Source organism: Euprymna scolopes, chromosome 22 (assembly GCF_053919585.1).
Source record: "Euprymna scolopes isolate OS-2025 chromosome 22, ASM5391958v1, whole genome shotgun sequence".
NCBI classification, from domain to species: Eukaryota; Metazoa; Mollusca; class Cephalopoda; order Sepiida; family Sepiolidae; genus Euprymna; species Euprymna scolopes.
Window position 1 is genome coordinate 2,139,794 of NC_136503.1, and position 22,516 is coordinate 2,162,309.

A 22,516-nucleotide genomic window follows, 5' to 3' on the forward strand; every position below is an offset into this window, starting at 1 on the left:
AATGCACCTGTAGCCGATACATGTGGCGTTACCCGTGGTTTCGTCTAGTGGTCGAATTCGTCTTCGGGTTGTCATCGGTCTCTCTCCGGTTCTGCTTTCAAATCAGCTTCCAACCGTCACCTGGGATATCGGAGAAATATATTGCATTCACAACGGCGTTCCAATCAAAGAAAAGAAAGTCAAAACTTAATTGGTTTTTCTTAACATAGAATTGATTATTGTCTTTGACTTTACAAATAATAGTTACACACTGGCTTAGTCATGCAACTTAGGGGACTGGCAGTTTTCTTTCCTTTACCAAGTTCTCCGTTCTTCATCTACCGTCAGTCCACGGAAAGGGATCAGCGAAAAAAGACACCAATTAGCCAAGTGTCTTGGTTTTATCAAATTAGTCGTTCCCCCTTCCACCTTTTTGGAGTTATTCTTTCTTTCTTCCCTTTCCTCTCTTCTTTTATCGTATTAATTTGTACTCCCTTTTCCTTTTTCCTCTTTTGAATTTCCGCTCTCTCTCTGTTTCCCTAATTTCTACTCCTTCTCTCGGCTTTTATCTATACCAATTTTTAACCCTCGTTGCACTGAGGTGTAACTTATCATGTCATTAGGAGCTATTAGTCACCTCCAGGTCGACCATGTCACTCAACAGGGTTTTAAAAACAACCTCTTCGTTGTTAACAGATCTTTAACAGCCATGATATTGGAACAAATTCTCGTTTGTCTTTCTCTTAAAAACCCCACCCCTGCCCTGATGTGATAAGCGACAACTATTTATCTCCATGAGTGACTCGTCAAACATTTTGGGCTGGCGACCCTGTATTGCTTTTTCTGCCAACTCGAGAATCTCATTATCATATTTATTTATTTATTTATTTCCCATCGAAATATTCCTATTTCTTCTCTCATAAACATCTGTTTTTCCTTGACCAAGTGTCAGTATGTCCCCTCCGATGCCTCATCCTCTCCCATCCTCTATTTGAAAAGCAAGATCATCTGGTGTCGCCAGGGATCTCGTCATAGAATAATATATTCAAATTACAAAAAAAAAAAGTAGTGTTTTTTAGAAATTTACCTGTAAAGTCCGAAGTTTTAAAAAAAAAAAACCCACGTTGTTTGTTTTTTTGTTTTTTAATGAAACCTTGGTCCTTGCTCCTTTAATTGAAAAAAAGAATTAGGGTTTGTATTACATTTTTTGAGGAGTTATAAGCTTGGAAAGACAAGGTGGAATTACTCACTATTTTTCACGAAATTTCTGACACACCTATTAATGCACTTACTGATCCGCGCTATTTTTTAAATCGTATTTCCAAATTTAATTAAAGTTTTGGTGCTAGTGCAGAGAGTGATCCAAGCTATTTTTTACATCGTATTTTCAAGTTTAATTAAAGTTTTATGATATGTCTTTTTATTCAACTGTAAGGTTAAAGTCTAGATTAGGTACAAAACACCCTCCTCTTCCCATGTTAAGAATGGCTTTTTAAATAATAACGTTATTATTTACGTCCGGATCACTCTCTGCACTAGTACCAAAGTTTTATGTTTTTTTTTTTTATTATTCAATTGTCAGGTTAAAGTACAGAATAGGTACAAAACACCCTCCTCTCCCCATGTTAAGAATAACTTTTTAAATAACGTTATTTCAGCACGGATCAATAAGTGCATGAGTACCACAAACGATATCGGCAAATTTGAATTTAACGTGAAAACACAAAAAAACAAAAAATAGCACAGCAGTTTCTCGGCATGAGCACCGATTTTTACATTTTGTTAACAGTTAGAAATCGTTCTCGGGGTATTCGAAAAATACTATCCGATTGGTGACTGGATTCTATAATCCATCATGATGATAACAGGTAGAATATGGGTGATTCTGTATTATGCCGACTTCCAATGGAAGTATCGGCATGAGAGGGTGGGGCTGACCTTAGCAAGAAAAAAAGGGTATTCCTGCACTTATTGATCCGTGCTGAAATAATAAAGTTATTATTTAGAAAGTCATTCTTAATATGGTTATGTAGTAAGTGTATCAGAATTGGGGGGAATTTTTGACACCCCTAACACGAAACTGCGAATAAAATATTAAAAAAACTCGTAATTTCTCTTTTAAAAGTGGGTTGCCTTCATGCAGCCATTTTTTTTTTTTTTTTTTTTTTTTTTTTTACGTAATGAAATCAATTGAATTGTACAAGTTAATTTTTTCCAATTTTTAAACTTTAAAAATCTATCAAAATTGTTCTATTGGTTAAATTTTTACTCTATTTTCAGGGTACAAACGTTTTTTTTTTAAATTCACCTCCCATTTTGAAATATCTATTAAAATTTGAATAATTAATGTACCAAAGTTTTATATATCACAAATTGAAGATAAAAGATTAATAAATAATATATTGTAAATTAAAACAAAAAAAAAAGTGTTTTTTGGAAATTTACCTGTAAACCTTTTTTTTTTTTTTTTAAACCACGTTGATTTTTTTTAATTGGAAGCCTATTTTCTGCTTATATTGTCCAGTAAGTAATGGATGATAACAACAATGTTTTTCTATTTCATCCAATATTTTCTTTTAAAAAAAAAAAAAAAATTCACTCGACAAAAGAGACTGAAAATATAATAAATCAAAAATTTATGTATTTCTTTGAGAAAAGAAAAAAAAATCCTGGAATGTTTTTTTTTTCTTCTTTTAAGGAATAATCTTATGAGTAAAATTTTACTATTTTTAAACTATGGGAACACATATTTCTCCAGATACAAGGCTACACGCCTAACGTGAACATGTGGTTTTTATGTCCTTTTGTTCATCTGTAGTCCAAAACAAGAAGAAAGATTACTTCCGTTTTTTCGAAAAATGCTTCCATGATCACGCGTTTTTCAAATAGTCGTTTAAAAAATTCTTTTATTTAAAAAATAAATGGAATTTAAAAGATAAATTCTTAACAATGAAGAATGGAACTACACATTGAATTGTTTTTTTATAGGTAAGTGATTTTTTGGAATTTATATCGATTTTTTTTATATATACCCGAAGGAAGAAAAATTTCATTGATTTTCTTCAAATCTTTTTTAAAGAAAACCGATTTAAAAAAACAAATATTGCACAATTTGCTATTAAACCTGTTATTTTTTTTAAATTTTGGTCTTTTCTCCTTTAATTGAAAAACAAATTAAGGTTTGAACTACATTTTTCAAATAGTTATAAGCTTATAAAAATAGGAGGTCGAATTATTCAATTTTTTTTCACGCATTCTTAAAATCGGTTCCTGACACTGCTAGTTATGTACCTATTCTGTACTTTCACCTAACAATTGAATAAAAACAGATATCGTAAAACTTTAAACTTGAAAAAAAATAGCGCGGATCAGTAAGTGCACTAGCACCAAAAAAAAAGGAAATAATTTCACCCGACAACGGCAACTGACAGACGAGGAAAAAAGAAGAGAAATACCTTACCTTAATTTTCTTGCAAGAGATTGCTGATGTTACGAGATCGTATAATAAATTCCTGTACCATCAGCACGTCCAAAATTCACCACAGAATTACCCCACCCCATATGTAAAACGATGCAACTTTATTATAAATTAATATCATCAATATAATTTTTGTACTATTTAAAAGAAGAAGGGCAAAATAAACTAGTAATAATTAAAACAAATTTCTTTTCATCGTATGAAAATAATGAAATTGCGAGATGAAAATCGTGTTTACATAATCGACGCTTTAAAATAACGTTCCCATGTAGTAAGCATTTCAAACGTGAAAAAATACCCGTGTTTAATAAATCTAGTAAAAATCAACTAATCGTCAGATTTTAGTGAAATTTTCGATACTTATCCATTTTAGAATGAAATTACATATAAAATGCAGTTTCTGTAAAATATAAAAGGGGAAATATTTTTTTTTTAAGTGCGTGCCCCCCTCCATTTATTTTTTCGAAAGTTTAACAAAATATATTTAAATCTATCGAAATTTCTATTTATTATGAAACATAAGAGTTCAAATAAGTGAAAAATATTTACTTTTTAAAAAATTGAAATACACGAAATATTGAACAAAAACTTACCTTGAAGTTGCAATTAAAAAATTGATATAAATTTAATATTATGTTGTTTTTAAATAGCGTTTTTTCTGGTGCTAATGCACTTACTGATCTGCGCTATTTTTTAAATCATATTTCCAAGTTTAATTAAAGTTTTATGATGTGTTTTTTTATTCAATTGTAAGGTTAAAGTACAGAATAGGTACAAAACACCCTCCCCTCCCCATGTTAAGAATGGCTTTTTAAATAATAACGTTATTATTTCAGCACGGATCAATAAGTGCACTAGTACCTTTTTTCTAATTAATATATACTAGAATCTGTAAGAAATTATTTCTCACATCCCAAATTTTACTCCCTGCAGAGGCAAAAGAATCCACAAATACAAAAGCCATACCTTTTCAAACTCAAAATTTATTCAAAAGTAACAGCAATGAAAGTTTATTGGTTATGGTAAGTTCATTTGTAAAACCGTGGCCAGTTTTGCCTCCATACGCATGCAGCCAGTAGTATTAACTCCTATTTTTGGAGTGTTAGTTCTTTGCTCCTCAAAAGGATCCATGAATGTTCATGGTGGACTCAGCGGGAATGTTGGCGCTTATAATTAGGCATAATGCGAGTCTCTTCAGACTCTAGTTGAATTGAGATAAGATCCAATATTTGGTAAATATAACCATGAAGAAATGTTCATGAATAAAATCCTATAATTCGGATAATTTCAGCAATATAAAATTGTCTCTGCTTGTAGAGATGTGATCTTTTGTTCACCAACAGTTTGGTGATACGACATGAAGGAATTGATGTAGCTCCCTGTACGTGTGGGAGCTGCTCGTTTGGAGTCCGTCCCTTGCCGAGTTCCTGAAAAATAAAAGCATGATACAAAAAAAGCGCACTAAGCAAATCATCTGGTTAATTCAAAATTAACCAATGACAGCCGACCACTAAACTGTGTGGGCAGCCTAAACAAAAAGAGATGACGAATGTAAATGGAATTTCTCACAAATCAGTTGAATTGCCAAGAAAAAGAAACTTCCTAAAAATTAATTAATTTTTAAAAAGATTAAAACCATTAATATCTATTATTCCAAAATGTCCGTTACAACATAGGTTTTAATTAATTGTGTTTACATTTTTTTTAAATATTAAGTTTTAATATAAACATGACTCTTGTCAGCTATTTTATCGCCAAATTAAAACCAATTCGAAAATATTATTGTACAAATATTAAACATTTATAGACGGCTCTTATATTTGTTTCTTTTTACCGAACAAAATTATGGAAGCCGATAGTTAACCAATTGAACCCTCGTACAAAACTGTATTTGATATTTAATATACAAATGTTTATAATATTATTAATCGTTAAACTGTGTAAATCTTAAAACCTAACAAAATTATAACATAGATTAATTATTAATTACAGAACTGCACGCCTGTGGAACTCTGTTCCGTCTGCCTGCTTCCCACCTGACTACAACTTGGATGTTTTTAAGTCCAACGTTAACAAATTCCTAATGAACCGCCCTCTTAAGTCAACACTTCATTAAATCTCCTCACTAACGTACTGTACTTGCAATAACCCTTATCCCTGAGTGGCTTCGGGGCCTTGATAAGTGGTGACCACCATGTAAAAAAAAAAAAAGTTTGAAGAAGATAACCAAAGGTTTTAAAAAATCATTAAGTCATTTCTGTTTTTCCATAGTTTGTATAGTTAACACAAGTTTGACGTCACAGAAACATGCGTTCCTTTTTTCACATTTGTTTGGCAAGGCCAGGTAATTATCACCGGAAAAATAATCATAGGAAATCTGAAAGGATCTTAATAGGCAAATGTAGACAAGTAAAAAAACTAAACAAATAAATAATGCCTTGAACAAAGAAGAGAGCGAAATTGCGAAAGGAAAAATGATGACGCCCAAAACATGTGCCTCTTTTATGGCAGACAATTGAAACGTGACATCGATTACAAATAAAAATAATCCATAGCATTCACTTCTTAGTCTCAAGCATATCCGTCAGAAACCGCAGGAAGGTGATTACCCTAACTTTTTCTGAAAGTATCTCGACTTCTTCGCAAAAGTAACAGTTTTTTGTTAATATGATCAAATGTTAATTAATTTCAAGTTAAAATCTATTTAGTATTATTATTATATTCTTAAACACAACATGTTTGAAATGTGGGTTCTTGTGCACTTTAAATCCCGTTTTTTGGCAATGCTCGGCGGATGACGGAAACTACCAGATTGGTATTTTTTTTAGTTTAATCAAGACATTTAAAAAAACGGAAATTTGAAAAAAATTATATTGTACATATCCGTTATAAGTTTTCATGAAAAAAAAATTCACTTAATTTGATCAAGTAGTTTTTTTTTTTTTTTTTTTTTTTTACAAAGAAAAATAAAATTTTAATGAAATCAATCATATCCCAGCCATCTTCCCTATTTCGCAGACGAGGAGGGGGGGGATGATTTTAAACGAAAAAAAGATTAACAGAGGACGAAATGAAAAAGGGATTAAAAAACTCTGTAAAATAAGTGAAAAAGACTAAAATATTTAGGTAGAACATCTGATAGACAAAAGCATTCTTTTCACATTTTTGTTTCCACATAAATTCACTCAAATAACTGTTCCGTTTTATTTTGGTGTTTCGCCTCCTTCCACATCCTCTCCACATGATTTGTAGTAGCCCTAGTCATATGGTCCACAAAATTAAGGCTGTGGTTACCTGTAAAATGTTCGTACCCTTCAGATCCTACTTTATATTACACTTTCCAGCAATTGGAGACTGTCATAATCCTTGGCAGTATGTATTTCTTAATTATTGGAAGGAGGGTTTCCAATTTAGTCTGGGACTGTGACAAGAAAACCCTCCTTCTGAGCAGGATTGTTTCCTCCGAAGACCCTGATGCGACAACTCTCCCAACATCATGTCCAAGTTAAAAATGAAAAAAAAAACGTAAAAAATACAACAAAAGGGAAACAGTTTTTTCAATGTTTACATTTCATACGTTACGTTTGGGATAAATATGTGTGGGGTCAAATTTAATTGGATATGGCCGAAATTTTACAGGCTATATAAACAAAGAAGTCCATCTCTACTGGTATTTGATTTTTATTTTTACAACCACAGGAAGCAAAGTTACGACCGAGCAAAATTGACAAAGAATATTTCAAAATTGAAAGATAAATCGGTATATATTATCCATTTTCATATAGATAATAGTTTCAGAATTATTTTTATGTATATGTAAATATTTGATAATTATGAATTGTGCAGAAATTTCTTTAAAATGTTATCTTTTATAGAAATTCAAATTGCTTAAAGGGAAACGATGACAGCGATGGTTAGCTATGTGCTAACCATCGCTGTCAGCGTATTAACGAGTTTGTATTGTCTTAAAAATAGAAAACTTTTTTTCTGCTTTCAAAACGAAATAAAGAATTTCATTGTGATGCATTTTGTAAATTTTTACCTTGTTTCCACCTTAACATTTTTCTTTAAAATGACTATCTTTAAAGGTTTTCCGGTATGCTGAAAACGAATATCGCATTAAATTTTCTGCAAATAAGTAGCTTTCTAGATATTAAGCAATGTCATTTCTTATGTTATTGCTGGTGGCCATTTTGGTACGTGTGTTTGTGCATAGTTTCTCAAGGTTAGGTTTGCTCGCTCATGCGTACCAAAATGCCCATCAGCAATAACATAAGAAATGACATTGCTTAATATCTAGAAAGCTACTTATTTGCAGAAAATTTAATGCGATATTCGTTTTCAGCATACCGGAAAACCTTTAAAGATAGTCATTTTAAATGTTAAGGTGGAAACAAGGTAAAAAATTACTGTTTTATTTCTTTGTTTACATAATTGAATTTTCAGTAAAACAACAGAATAGAAATGACAAAAATTACCATCAACTGGTGAATATATACTTGTTGCTTATCAGGATTCCTGGTATCCTGGTACTGTGCAATTTACATCAAGGATTCATGTAGAGTACGATTTATGGTTGCATCATCTCAGAAAATAGGGGTATATTTTGGGCCAGATAGAGAGAATTTACAAAATTGAAAATTGGATTGGTCCCAAAATGCATAAATTCTGGTCGACTATGGGAATTTCTATCTTTTACAGAAATCCAAAATCGATATGAAAATTTTTCTTTGATTTATTTCTGAGATTAATTCATATCTACTCAATTTTTTTTTCTTTGAGGGGAGTAATAAATACCGGCCACGAATACTCTTTAGGCATTTAATGGCTATACCCCAGATTAAGCTCTCCTTTGGTGAGGAGGCAGGAAAATGCCTGCTCTCAATAAAGCTATATTTAAATACCACTATAATACTTAGTTTTGTTCATGAATAGACACTCACTGTATGATACCATGCGCCAGTTTAAAAAAAATTGAAATTTGTACATCTGAATTTATAATTCATGGCTTATGGTAAAGAGATACATCAGATTTGACTGCGTAATCAGAAAGAGCACACAATTTTACATAAGAGTGCCAAGTTTCATGAGAATAGCTTGAAAAATAAATGGTGGCGAAATTACCGAATTTCTTGAAATATTGTGATTCGTAATTTAGCCCACTTTTTCTAAAGGAAAATGTCCACGGAAAAAGCATAAATTTTGGCGCTTAAAATTCTCATAACTTTTGAACTACTGATGGTATTTGTATAATTTAAACGGTTTTAAGCATCTTTTACATAGCTCTTTTCATGCAATTTGAAAACATAACAATTATCTAAAAAGAAAAAATCAACTTGTAATGCTAGGATTATAGGAGTAAAATAGCCCCCAAATCGTTCATCCATTTATTTGTTCATACTTTTCTCAATAATCACGCCTTGGATTTTTAGAGATTTTGTATAAACATTAGTCATGGTGAAAGTAAATTTTTGCCAGAACAGATTTTCTGGGATAACTTTGGTTGACCCACTTAGTTTTAATCAGAACCTTTCAATTCCAATTTTTCATGTCAATCACAGACATAACTTGGCTCACTGCAGTCAACATTCCTAATATACATCTTCATCATGATCGACATGGTCAAAATGTCAGTCATCATTTCCTTCAATGACAAACAACATTTAGTCCAAGAATTTCACCTGCGTGTGGCAAGTTGTTCTTTTGTTGATTCATCACAGTCATAACATAAATGTTTCTTGCAGCCTTCAGCGTATCATGGCAATGCGCACCAATGCGCACCAAACTGTTTCTTTGCATAACGTGCATCGCACAAGGTATGTTTCACCTTCACACCATTCACCTTCCTTAACATAGCAGTCCTCTTTTATATCTTGGTCACTCTCGAAATTCTCTTTCCAGACTTATTCACTCGTAAAGGAGACTCTGCATGCTCGACTTGTTTCCTTTTTATGTTTTTTTTTTTTCCAAAACTCGTATGTTTTCCTTTTTTTTTTTGTTTTGCCTTCGTATTATCACCCCATTTGAGGGTTGCTAAAGTTAATGAAGGACATATTTCCATTTATTAACCCATGTATTACCAATAAGTCCAGGATGGTGATTCAGAAAAAAGTATATACATATAAGGGGAGGTAGTACAGAGCGGAATGATAAAATTGTCACCCTAGAAAAGCTGGCATGATTCCATTTCCGTTTGATGAAAACCGATTTTTTTTTTTTTTTGTTGCAGACCATCTACTAGTTGGCCAGTTGTGTACAAATTTCGAGCGATAGGAGCCTTATATCATGTTTGAAAGTGACACAATGTTCAACGAGCGAGATTGGAGATGCACTGCTGTGCAACTCCTGCTCTCTACCAATCCAAGTTATGACAACAGGACCATTGCCAGCACCCTCAAAATGCAAATCTGGATGGCTCAACACTTGAGGGCACAACTTGATGCATAGGATGAATGATAGTTATGGTCTTTGGTGTGGTTTCAAGTGAGGGCCACATCATGCCACCTCACATCTTCAAAATTGGCTTGAAAGTTAACATGAAAGTGTATTTGGATGTACTGAAGAGTGGGTGATCCCCTGATGAAATCAAGTTGCCACTGGCAGATCCTGGGGGTGGCAGCAGAACTCAGCACCGGCCCACAAGTCCAAAGAGACCCGGGCTTCAGAAGAAGTGCTACGACTTTGTACTCTTCTCTCACTGGCTCCCCTCCTCCCCGACCTGAACCTACTGGACTACTTCATTTGGTCATACATCAAGAACATCACCAACATGACCTCCCACAACACCAAAGGCATGCTCTCTGTTTCGAACCCGTATTGAGGTAGTGATTAAAGCTGAAGTTAGCTATACTGAATAGGTGTCAGTTCTACTAAATAATCAAGTTACCTGAATTGATTTTTTTTCAATAAAAGTTTTAAAAGAAAGCTGTAGTGTTGTTTTCTTTAGGACAACAAATTTATCGTTCTACACTGTATGTTTTATTATATATATATATATATATATATATGTGGATTTATATTTATACATTTCAGCACCTCGGAATTTTGATCCTAGTTTACATCCATTTGAAGCACCCAGAGAATACGTCCGGGCTTTGAATGCTACCAAGCTAGAACGTGTATTTGCCAAGCCATTTATTGGGGATCTGAATGGCCACAAAGATGTCATCAGCTGTATGAGAAAACATCCAACATCTATATCTACGTTGCTGTCTGGAAGTTATGACGGAGAGGTAAAGTGACACATACTTTATTATTTATGTTTATTGTACTGCTAGTTGATGTACCCACCTATTTAAATGTGATATTATTATAACAATGATAGTATAAAGAAGATATTGTTTATCTATAATCAAAATGACGTCGTATTCTCAAAAATTTGAATTTTGAGATATATATTGGGGGCTCAAAAATTTTGTGCAGCACATTTGAAAGCTTAACTTGAATGCCTACTAGACCCTATCCTCAAGTGTCTAAGGCCTCTCTGTGCAGGGGTTTGTCAGAACAACCTGGCATGAGGATACTTTTCCCTTGAAGTAAACCCTGACCAAATATTCAAAATCACATCGTATTCGCTGCCCAAATAAGATCTCCTCACTATGGCTAACTTACATTAGCTTTTACGAGGAATGGTGCACCTTCTCCAAGTGATATTACCTCAAGTAATAGCACGAAGCTGGATACTCCACCAGACTAGATAAATTCTTGTCCTGGAATCCAGTCAGACCAAAAGACCAAAACAAAAGACATACCACAACATATAAAAATAGTTAATTTGGGGAGAATGAAATTATGTTCGAATATCTACGTATCTCAAGAGTTCAAGTGTTAGCCTCAGGGTGTGGGGCCCTTGATTTCTGAGAACTTTGACTGAAGTAAAATAAAACAAAAACAATGACAAAATATTTTTCTGAAATTTTAATTAAATCTGTGGATTCAGTTGACGAATCGGATCTTTTTGAAATTTCAGTTGTTAGTGTTGAACATTTGATTATCAACTTATAACCTTTTTTTTAATAATAGGTCACTTTTTTCAATCGTAGGTCGCTTTTTTTAATCATAGGTCGCTTTTTTTAATCATAGGTCGCTTTTTTTAATCATAGGTCGCTTTTTTAATAATAGGTCGCTTTTTTTAATAATAGGTCACTTTTTTCGATCATAGGCCACTTTTTTAATCATAGGTCACTTTTTTTAGTTGAATTTAAAAAAAAAATTTTTGTTTTGTAAAACAAACAAAAAAAATTCCAGTTCACAGAATTTTGAGAAATGAAGCAATCTTTTAAAAATCTTTTTAAAATAAAAATGTTATAAATCATATATTCACTTCGAAATTGAGAATGATCTATTCTGTTTCTTGTGTTGTGTTTGGGGTATTTTAAAAAGATAGGATGGGGACATCCATATTTACTAGAGACGGTGGACATGTATATTGATGAGGGGGAGAAGAGGGAGGAGTGAGACATTTATACATTTAACAGTCTGTGGACTCTTATTACATATTTTTTAGGGAGGAGAGAGAGGTGGTGATCAGTTCTTTAACACAGAGAAGAGGGGGACAGTCATTACTTATGATAGAGAGGGGGACACATTACTTAGATGGTGTGGACACAATGTTCATATAAAGGATGTTTCACATTACCTTTAATTGTTGAAGAATGACACAACGCGAAGACACAGTTACAAAATATGTTGTGTTCTTTTATTACATTCGATCGCTTGCAATTATGATTGGTTCCAGGAATTTAAAGATGACTACATGATTAAAACTGTCTAACCCTTCGCTTCCAAAGGGAGACCCTCTTCTGACCAATGTCAGCTCTGTCTCCCGTCTGTCCAACTCTGTCTAATCTCCTCAAACGAGCAAACTATATTGAGAATTCATTTTCTGCTATGACGTCATGCACATGTCCAAGAACGTGCTTGACCCACGTGGCCTAAACATGCACGGTTCGCACATGTCCAACCCATTTCTGCAGACAAAGAATTCTTCCAACCTATTTTCGACTTGACTTATTTTTCAATATGTTTTTAATTTTCTATTGTTCGTTCTTCTAACTGACCTTATTTTAATTCAGTTTTCATAAAAAGAATTGAATAATTAAATTCCTTTTCAAAAAACATATCTAAACTATTTTATGTGAAAACTGAACAATGCGAAAATTCCATTTCTGACCCTATTTCCGAACCTTGCTTACGAGGTTCGAATCTCGATCTCATGTTTACTTATCTAATGCTTTTCTTACTTACAAGAAAAGTCAGACCTTTCCTTGCACCACTTGCAGCCCTTTTCTGTCACTATTTTATCATTATTTCTGTGGAAAATGCTTAACTCAGCTCCAATCTCTGTAAGACATTCATAGCAAGAACATGTCTTTCGAATCACAACAATAAAAAATTTCCTTGCTTCAGCCTTATACCTAGTGGCAGGAAAAATCTCCATGAATAGTTTCTTCCTAAAAATTTTGTAGTAAAAATACATTACCACAGAACTGCTTCCCTGCAGATTACAATATGATCGCCTTCAAATCTACTGTCAATAGGTCAATGTCATGAATTGTCCCAACAAGCATTCAAACTTGGTCCATTCCATCAATCATTCCCTGATACTACCAAATCAGGCTGTCTGAAGATATTGGCTTCTCGACCTAAAATGCACTTTGGTGCATTTGCATTGATGTTGTTTTTGTTTTTTTTTCCTTTACAAAACTCAATCATGTTCTGCAAAGTCAACAAACAAAAATGTTTCTTTATTCTTTTTCAGGTGCGAGTCTGGAACCTCATTAACAGGCATTGCATCACAAACATTCAAGCACATACGGGTATCGTAAATGGTTTGTGTGTTCATCCCAGCGGACAACAATTCTTCACTGTAAGTTTACGAATGCTCCCTTCATATTTTTACTTTTTCATTATTCATATTGCTCTATTTGCTCGTCTTTATATGATCTGACATATGCTTATATACACGATCAACTCCTAAGCTGATTAACCAATCATTACAGATTTTGGAACACAACTGCAAGATATAAAGGTGGGTATTATGGGCTACATTTAGTTTCATCCAAAGATACCTTCGATTTTTAATGAAACGTTAACAATGGATATCAGACGTCAATTAATAAACCTCCAAGTTTCAATTTAATTGGAATCTTTTAAAATGATTTTAGCATGTCATAATATGGACATAATGTTCCATTTGAAAATTCAAATATTTCAGATTTGCATTAAATTTGATCCATATTCATTAGATAGCAAAATTGATTGAATTTCAATTTCTTCATTCCACGACTTAAACTTTAAATCTTAGACATTTATTAGAATCAAAATCATGTCATGAATTTTTATTAAAATCAGAATTAGGAGTCTAGTAGCATTATGTGTTGATTATAATCTTCATAAGATAACTTAAAAATTTTGCAGGAATTTTCTTTCTTTTGAATACATTTTACCCGTCCTGAGACGGGTATTCTAGTATATATATATATATATATATATATATATATAGGCTGACCCAAAAAAAACGAAAGCTAATTGGAGGCCATCTAGAACAGAAAAAAGGCCAAAGACCCTAGTGTTTTGATGTGATGTGATGTGATGTTTTGAATATAATTAACTAGTTATGACCAAAGTTTCATTTCATTTGGACAAAACACTAAGAAACGGGCCTAATTAGAGTTAGGCCCGTTTTTGGGGGGTCACCCTGTGTATATGTGTATATATATATATATATATATATATATATATATATATGAGAAATAAATATAATTTCTCCATATATTCCTTGTTTCAAACAAATTCTTAACTCAAATATATGTGTTTATATTTTGATTTACTGAATTTAATTTTAACCAATAAACTTATATATATATATATATATATATATATATATATATATATATATATATATTTTCAACATATATATATAAATAAAAATTGCAATAAGTTTACCAAGGTAATCAAAATGGTAAACTTAAAATATATTATAAATATTAAAGAGTTAATATTTACAAGTAAAGTAATCTCAACCAGATGTAAAAGCTCAATAAAACCGAAAAGGAAATAGAGCTTATAATATGAACAAATGATTAATAAAACATGTTAAAAGACATCTTGAAAAAGAGTTAAAAACATATTTAATTTTGAAAAGGAAGCACGAGATAAGTGGATAGACCTTAATCCGCGGAGTTTCGAAAAAATTCTCTCCTTCTCATCAGAGGACAGGAATTAGCAAAATGCGGGATCGGATTTTGCATGTAAAAGTATTTAATGAAACTACAAGTAAGTTACAGATCTTACTTGGTTAAAAAAAGGGTGAGGTAAGGGGAATAGGAGGTAAAAGAAAAAAAATGATAAAAAGATTTCACATGAATGGATAGTCCGATGAAGGGTAAGAAATCCAAGAATGTTAAAATCCAAACACGGTCGAATTAAAAATTTCCAATCCAACAGGTAAGTTCCAAATGGGCCAAAATGATCCAAAAGGCAGAATTCCTTAATTAGTTGTATTTTTTGGAAAAAAAAGGATTCCAGCAGAGTGCTCTATTATAAGGAAAGATCCAAAAATAAGAATGTATTATTTATGTTTTATTTACAGAAAGAAACCCGATAATTAAGGACCATTTTAGATACCCATATTAAGCTCTCTCCATCCAATACTCCTGTTTTATAACAGGAAGTAGAAACATATAGATACCTTACGAGTTCACATTTAACTCTGATTTTGTGAATGATTCAAAATCCAAACAATATTATTAAAAAAAATTTTTTAAAGTCGGTTTAGTGTTTCTATATAATTAAATTTAAATTGATATTGAGATAAATTTTAAAGGTTTTAATTTAAATTAATTTTGGATTTAATATTAAAAGTATTTAAAAAAAATTAATTGAAATTAGATTTTAAATTTAATAAAATCGCCCCACCCAATAAATAGGGGGGGTATAATAAAAATTTATAAATAAATTTATATATGATAGGCTTCTTCAGAATACTGAAAGGTGCGGTATATGGTATATATAATAAGAGGAATAAAAATAAAGACAAATATAAAGAAAATAATTATTGTCAAAAGTTTCAAAACCCTACTAGATTACCTCCCTTTGACTGATTTATTTAGATTTTGAGATTGTAGAAAAAAATACATTTTCATAGAAGACGCAAAAAACAGACCAAAATATATATAAACTATAAATAACAGAAAGATTTTAAATAGATAAAATTTCTCTTTCTCTCCTTTTTTTCCCCTTTTTTACTTTTTCTCCCTTTTTCCTTTTTTTTTTCTTCCCTTTTCCGTCTTCTTCCTCTTTCTTTTTTCCGTTCTCCTTTTCTCTTGTTTTTTGGGGGGGGGCGGGGGATTTAGCATCTAAAACACTAAACAGACTTTAAAAAAAATATTATTTGGATTTTGGGTCATTCACAAAACGAGAGTTAAACGTGAACTCGTAAGGTATCTATATGCTTCCACTTCCAGTTAAAAAACAGAAAAAAATAAAATTTTATGAGTAAGGGAAATAAATATTTTATAAATAAGAAGACAACTCAATTTGAACTATTGAAATTAAGATCAGACTTTTAATGGCTATAATTTTCTATTAAAATCACTCAAGTGTTAAAAAAAATGATTTTCTATATAAAAAATTTACTTGATTTGTGATTTTTTTTTTTTTTGTTCCATGACTTGTATGTAAATCAAAGTTATTTTTCTCCAATTTATATATTTTTTTAAATTGGTCTGCTTCTAAATAAGCACCATAAACATCAGAAAGTGTTCGATCTGCCAAGGGAGAGAACTTGAAATATTGCTTAATTAGAAACACATGTGGTGATAATGGTTGCATTGTTCATGTTGTGCCACTGTTGTGTCATACAGTATGACACAAGTTAGTCTACATGTTACTGCTGAGGAGGGTGGCTATCTAAAACTTCTACTCGCATAAAAAAATAAGCTTCATGCATTTTGTCAATATCAAACAGTTTTGAAAAAAAATACATGAAGCTTTTTTAAGCGAGTAAAAGTTTGGACAAAGCTAGTTCCACTCAGTGGCTCCTATCCTTCCCTAAACAAAACAAATAAAAGGCAAGTTGACAACATCATTATATCCCACGATGCCGCAGGTGTTATGTCAGTTTCCCTTCTAGATGCCTAACAAAAGGTTGAAGGGCACGTATCTTGATGGTTTTTAACGCATCTTTAGACCCAAACCTGTTCTATATATGCTGGATTCTTATTGACCAACAAGAAGTTCATCCATCTTTTTGAAGGTTGCCTGTAATCTTACTGGAAGTCTAGCCACCCTCCTCAGCAGTCACATATAGAATAACTTGTGGCACAAAGTGACCTGCCATATAAAAATGTTATATTCTTTTTGTTTTATATTTTATTGTTTTTTTTGTTTTTTTTTTCAGTGTGGAATGGACAAAACAATTAAACAATGGAATTTAAATTCTGATGGAAAAGTTGATGAAGAAGCAGTTAATACAATCCTTGGAAAGGTTTGTCATGAATTTCTTTTCATCCCACCACTTCTCATTTCTGTTTGTTAGCATGCAATCGTTATACTGTAGTTATGCAATCGTTATATAATAGTTATACTGTAGTTATACAATCGTTATATAATAGTTATACTGTAGTTATACAATCGTTAATAATTGTCATAAGACAATTTTCTATTTTTTATGCATTCCCTTGTATTATTGTTGTATTCTTTCAAGCTCGACCAGTTGGGTAGCAAAGGGTAGACAAGGCAGTGTTGCATAATCTTCATCATGCCAGCATCCGACCACAATCGGCATAATGTGTTGAAGTGGATTTTCCCTGCCATGATGTCTATTTCCCTCTGCCGCTTTCTTAATCCAAAATCTAAAAGATTTTTAAGAATAATTCTTTACATGCACAGATTGTTGCCGAGCGTTTTTTTAAAAATTGCTTGGGAAATATAAAAACTTTAATGAGAAACGATTGCATTTTTGATTTTAAAGGGTTTCATCAACAAAACGATGCTTATTCTCAATTAAATGTTTTCTTCAGAATTCTCTCGATATTAAAAAATAAAAAAAAACTGTACGCTGTATATACCTGTGACGAAACAAAAAAATCACAAATTAATCAAGTAATTTTATTTTTATAAGCGATTAATGGGAATTCATAGGCATTACAACAAAAATCTCACAAATTTGAATTACCTCCCTTTGTCTTTTGAGAACTTTTTTTAATGGCAGGCAAGACAGCCACGGCTTGGTTACTCATAAAATTTGATTTTCTTATTTAAAAATAAAACTATTCGATCAAATTACATGATTTTTGGAATGTGATGTGATATTTTTGTCTCGTCATGGATACGTATATCATACAGATTTTTCTTTCTTTTTTTTTTTAAATATCAGTGAGTTATGGACAAGAACCAATGATTTTTCTTTTAACTTTAGTTTACAAGGTGTATTGTCATTAATATGTAAGGGGCTACATTTATAGGGAGAAGCTTGTATAGGGAGTTGAGCAGCAAGGTGTTTGTTGACATTACATTTAAAGGTACTTGTTTAAAGGTACATTAAAAAAATGCAAATATTGAAAAAAAAAAATGTGCATGTTATGCAATCAAGATCTTACAAAACAATTTCGCTTAAGTTTTTTTTTTTTTTACAGAGGAAAATTTTTAATGCGATCGATCATATTGCAACTATATTGCTTATTTCGCGGAAGAGGAGGGGGGGTTGCCTTTAAAAATAAAAAGGATTAACAAAGGACAAAACAAAAAAGGGATTAAAAAAAAAGACAGAAACTTTATAGAATAAGTGAAAAAACTAAAATATTTATCTAGATATTTTTCTGCCCATGTTTCAAAATAATCTCGTCAAATTTTGAAAAACTTTAAACGGCGATGGAGTTATTCCCCTTGACGCCCCCTCCTCCTCCTCATCGGCGAAATAGTCAAGATGACAGGATATGATCGATTAAAATTTGATTTTCCTCTGTAAAAAAAAAAACAAAAAAAACATTTGATCAAATAAAGTGAATTTTTTTTTTTTTTTGAGAACTTTATTCCATAACCAGTATGTACAATATAATTTTTTCTTCAATATTTGCATTTTTTATGTCTTGATAAAATTAAACAAGTACGCATTCAAATTTCACTATGTTGTATGGTCGGGAGAATAGGCAGTGAATTTCAAAGGCAAACAATCCAAAGTTATCAGAGTAGAAAATCTACGGTGAACGGGGTAGGATTTTGCTGTGGGTGGGTCGGGGATATTTTTGTTAAAGGAGTACAAGTTCATTAAGGTCGTTGGAGCACATTTGGGCAATTATTGATCATTTTGATCTTGTCTTTTAACTTCTGTAAGTGCCAGGTGGGTACAGATCATGTTATATTTTTTACTCTTGCTGACAATGAAATGAAATGAAAGTATTTCTTGGTTTTCTTTACTTTCTGTACTTGGTTTAATGCGATAAAATCCCAATAAAAAATGGCAGTGTTATTCGTAGTGATTTTTGTGAACGAGTTTTTTTTCACAGCCACCAAAACTTTTCTGAAGTCGAGGGCTGAACTATCAGCGTTTATGTGCTGGAATATATTTGCAACACCCGCGTTAGGATTGCATCACACAGTATTCTGTTTAAAGATTAAAACATTAAAGATTTTTTTTTAAACAAAGTTTTTATTTTCTTTTACTTCACTATAAATAATATATGTTGCTACTGAAGCTTAAGGGGTTACTATGATAGGGGCCAGATTCTGCATTTTATTACATTATCAAAATCCTTCAAATCCTTATTGTGAATCTGATAATGAATCTATTGGGTACTCATACATTTTTGGCCTCTTTTTATCCAACAAAACAAAAAAATAAAAAAAACGATATCAAAACATTAATAGAATCTGATTCAACAAGTTCATAGATTGGACATGCTTCTTAGTTCAGCACTTGAAAAAAAGTATCTATGGTTGTAATACTTTCGTTTCTCATTTGCAGAGGAAATTCCAAAATCTAAATTTTTTTATTGAAATTCCAAAATCTAAATATTTTTATTGAAATTCCAAAACAAAAATATTTTTATTGAAATTCCAAAACAAAAATGTTTCTGTTGTGAATGTCCTCTCTTGGAACTATGCTACACTTTTTTCAAGTTTGCAATAAAATATCTAAATTTAATAGTATTTTTTATTTATTTATTTTTTTTTTCAGACTTTGTTCCATTCTATGGATCATCATTGGCAGGACGATCTTCTGGCCACTTGCGGAGAACAAGTGGATATTTGGGATGCAATGAGAGCAGAGCCTATTCGAACATTCACTTGGGGTGTGGATAGTATCCAATCAGTCAAATTCAACCCTGTCGAAGTAAGTGTTTGTTTTGGTTTCTTTTTCAATATTTAAAATTTTGTGATTCCACAATCAAGGAATGACTTCCGGGGTGCCCCCCCCCACCACCACCACCACCTGCATACTTGATATTTTCCTCTTAATTTTGACTTGTTATCAAGATTGATATTTCAGTCGTTTGACATTTTTCAAATTATTTTAACTGTTTTTTTTTTTCTTTTTTTTTCTTTTACCTCAAACAAAGCATGTTGTCACTTGGACATGAGCGCTACTAATAGGAATAATAAGCAAATAATGTGGGGAGTTGAGCTGAAAAATGCTGTTCCTGTTACATTTAAACTTCTGCATGTTAATACAGTCAAAGAAGCAAGAAACAGGCAAGGAATTCCAAAGTCTAGGAATCTATGGGAAGAAACTAGAGTAGAAGGCCTTGCGACATCTAGCAACCGCAATAGTTAAGGGGTGGGATTTTGCTGCTTGTAAGGTTACATGAGAGTACTTTGAACACGTGGTACAATAGGGAAAGAAGTGGCTGGTTACTTTTAATGCATCTAAAACTAAGCTTCTATCTTTACATCATCAACACTCTGATCCCCATCTGGCATCAATTGAAATGAATGGCTCTTATCTTGGGGAAGCTCCATGTTTTGACAAGCTTCTGGGTTTGACCTTTATTCCTGATCTGAAATGAAACACGTACATCAAATCTATTGCCAAGGTCGCTGGAAAAATGGTGGGATCATTCTACCACTCGAGTAAATATCTCATTGCTGATGCAATTCTCCACCTGTATAAGAGTCAGCTATGTCCAAGGATGAAATACTGTTGCCACATCTGGCCAGGAACTGCTAGAAGCAGCTTATCTTGTTCAAAATAGACTTTGTGGCTTAGTGGGGGATGCCCTTTTCTCTTCCCTGCAACATCTTTTTCACAGAAGAGATGTTGCGAGCATGTCTCTGCTTTATTGTTATTTTCATGGCGAATGCTCATCTGAGCTCCAATCAGTGGTTCACCTTTGCCAAACTTTCACAAAAAAATACACTCGTCTAACTGAAACCACTATCAATAATTTCCCCCACTCTTTATCTGTGCCTAAATCTAAATGTGTATTCCATGAACAAAACTTCTTTTTAAGAACTTTCTTCCCTTTGCCTGCTTTCTACAATTTAGTCGTCTTCAAGTCCAACATAAACAAATTCTTGTCCCCTTAAGTAATCCAATTTACAAAATTTCCATTACTAATAACTACGACATGTTCCCCTTGACTACTGTACACTCATTAACCTTTATCCTCGAGTGGCCTCCGGGCATTGATAAGTGGTGACTCCTATGTAAAAAAAAAAACACATTGCGGAGGCACGAGTGCTGTGAGTTTATCAGAGCATATTTTATTAAATTACTTGTTAAATAGATACATGAATGCAACATTGGATTTAACGGACTGAGCATTTTTTTATCACTCTTTTACAGTGGTAACAAATGCACGAGAGCTATATGCTCAGTTCGTTAAATCCAAAGAAGCTGAGCAGTGGCTTGGTTCCCACCAGTTTTGGCAAATAACAAATAGGATCCTGAACAGAAGTGTGCATTCTATCCCAACCATTATCAATGGACCAGAGGTCATCTCGTCAGCATCAGACAAGGCCAAACTATTTGCCAAGAACTTTGCAGCTAATTCTACCCTATGCGACGAAGGTCATCAACTCCCCATATTTCCTCCTATAACACAGAACACGCTAGGTAACATACAAATATCTGTGCATGAGGTCGCCAAGCTAATCAAGAACCTTGATTCCAGTAAAGCAACTGGCCCTGACGGCATCCCAATTATAGTGTTAAAAAAGCTTCAACCAGAACTTGCTCCCATACTTACGAAACTGTTTAAGCATTGCCTTAAGAAGTTCTTTCCAACACCCTGGAAAACCTCATCAGTATGCCCTGTATTTAAGAATTGAGGTGATAAGTCATCTCCCTCTCAGTACAGACCAATAAGTCTCCTGTGTGTCATGAGTAAGTTACTGGAATCCATATTAAATTGAGAAATAGTCAACCACTTCAGCAGAAATAACCTTCTTAGTGACATGCAATAATGGTGCCCGTTCTGCAAGATCTACCGCAGATGTGCTAACAGTTATATCTCATAGAATTAGTGAATCTCTTGACAAAGGCTTCCTTTCTAGGGCAATTGCTCTTGGCATATCAAAGGCCTTCGACAAAGTATAGCATAAAGGCCTACTTCACAAGATTTCCAGCTACGGTATAACTGGAAATATTTTCTCTATCATTAAATCATTTCTCTCTGATAGGCTCATAAGAGTAATGGTCGATGGACAAAAATCAGAGGCCTGCAGTATTAATGCTGGAATCCTTCCGGGGTCCATCCTGGGCCCAACTCTCTTCCTGATCTACATCAATGATCTCCCTAAACACATACTTAAATCATTCATTGACATCTATGCTGATGACACATCCATCTATGGCAACACATCAAAGGCCGTAAATGACAAAGTTCTCTCTGATGCTCTCTCCTCTGATCTCGAACGAGTGGTTCAGTGGGGGAAGACGTGGCTGGTTACCTTTTAATGCATCTAAAACCAAACTCCTATCTTTACATCATCAACGCTCTGATCCCCATCTGGCATGAATTGAAATGGATGGCTCTCATCTAGGAAAAGCCCCATGTTTTGACAAGCTTCTGGGTTTGACCTTTACTCCTGATCTGAAATGGAACACGTACATCA

At 32.9% G+C, this 22,516-nt stretch overlaps 1 protein-coding gene across 1 annotated transcript in view; it reads left to right on the forward strand.

The window, feature by feature from the left end:
• The window catches only part of LOC145243847 (DDB1- and CUL4-associated factor 13-like), a 52,302-nt gene that overhangs the window by 1,363 nt on the left and 28,423 nt on the right, over positions 1-22,516 (forward strand). The window contains exons 2-5 of the mRNA XM_080106876.1: positions 10,490-10,689; positions 13,218-13,325; positions 16,860-16,946; positions 19,638-19,793. Of these exons, the coding sequence (XP_079963002.1) occupies positions 10,490-10,689; positions 13,218-13,325; positions 16,860-16,946; positions 19,638-19,793 (551 nt within the window). The remainder of the gene's footprint in view (positions 1-10,489; positions 10,690-13,217; positions 13,326-16,859; positions 16,947-19,637; positions 19,794-22,516) is intronic.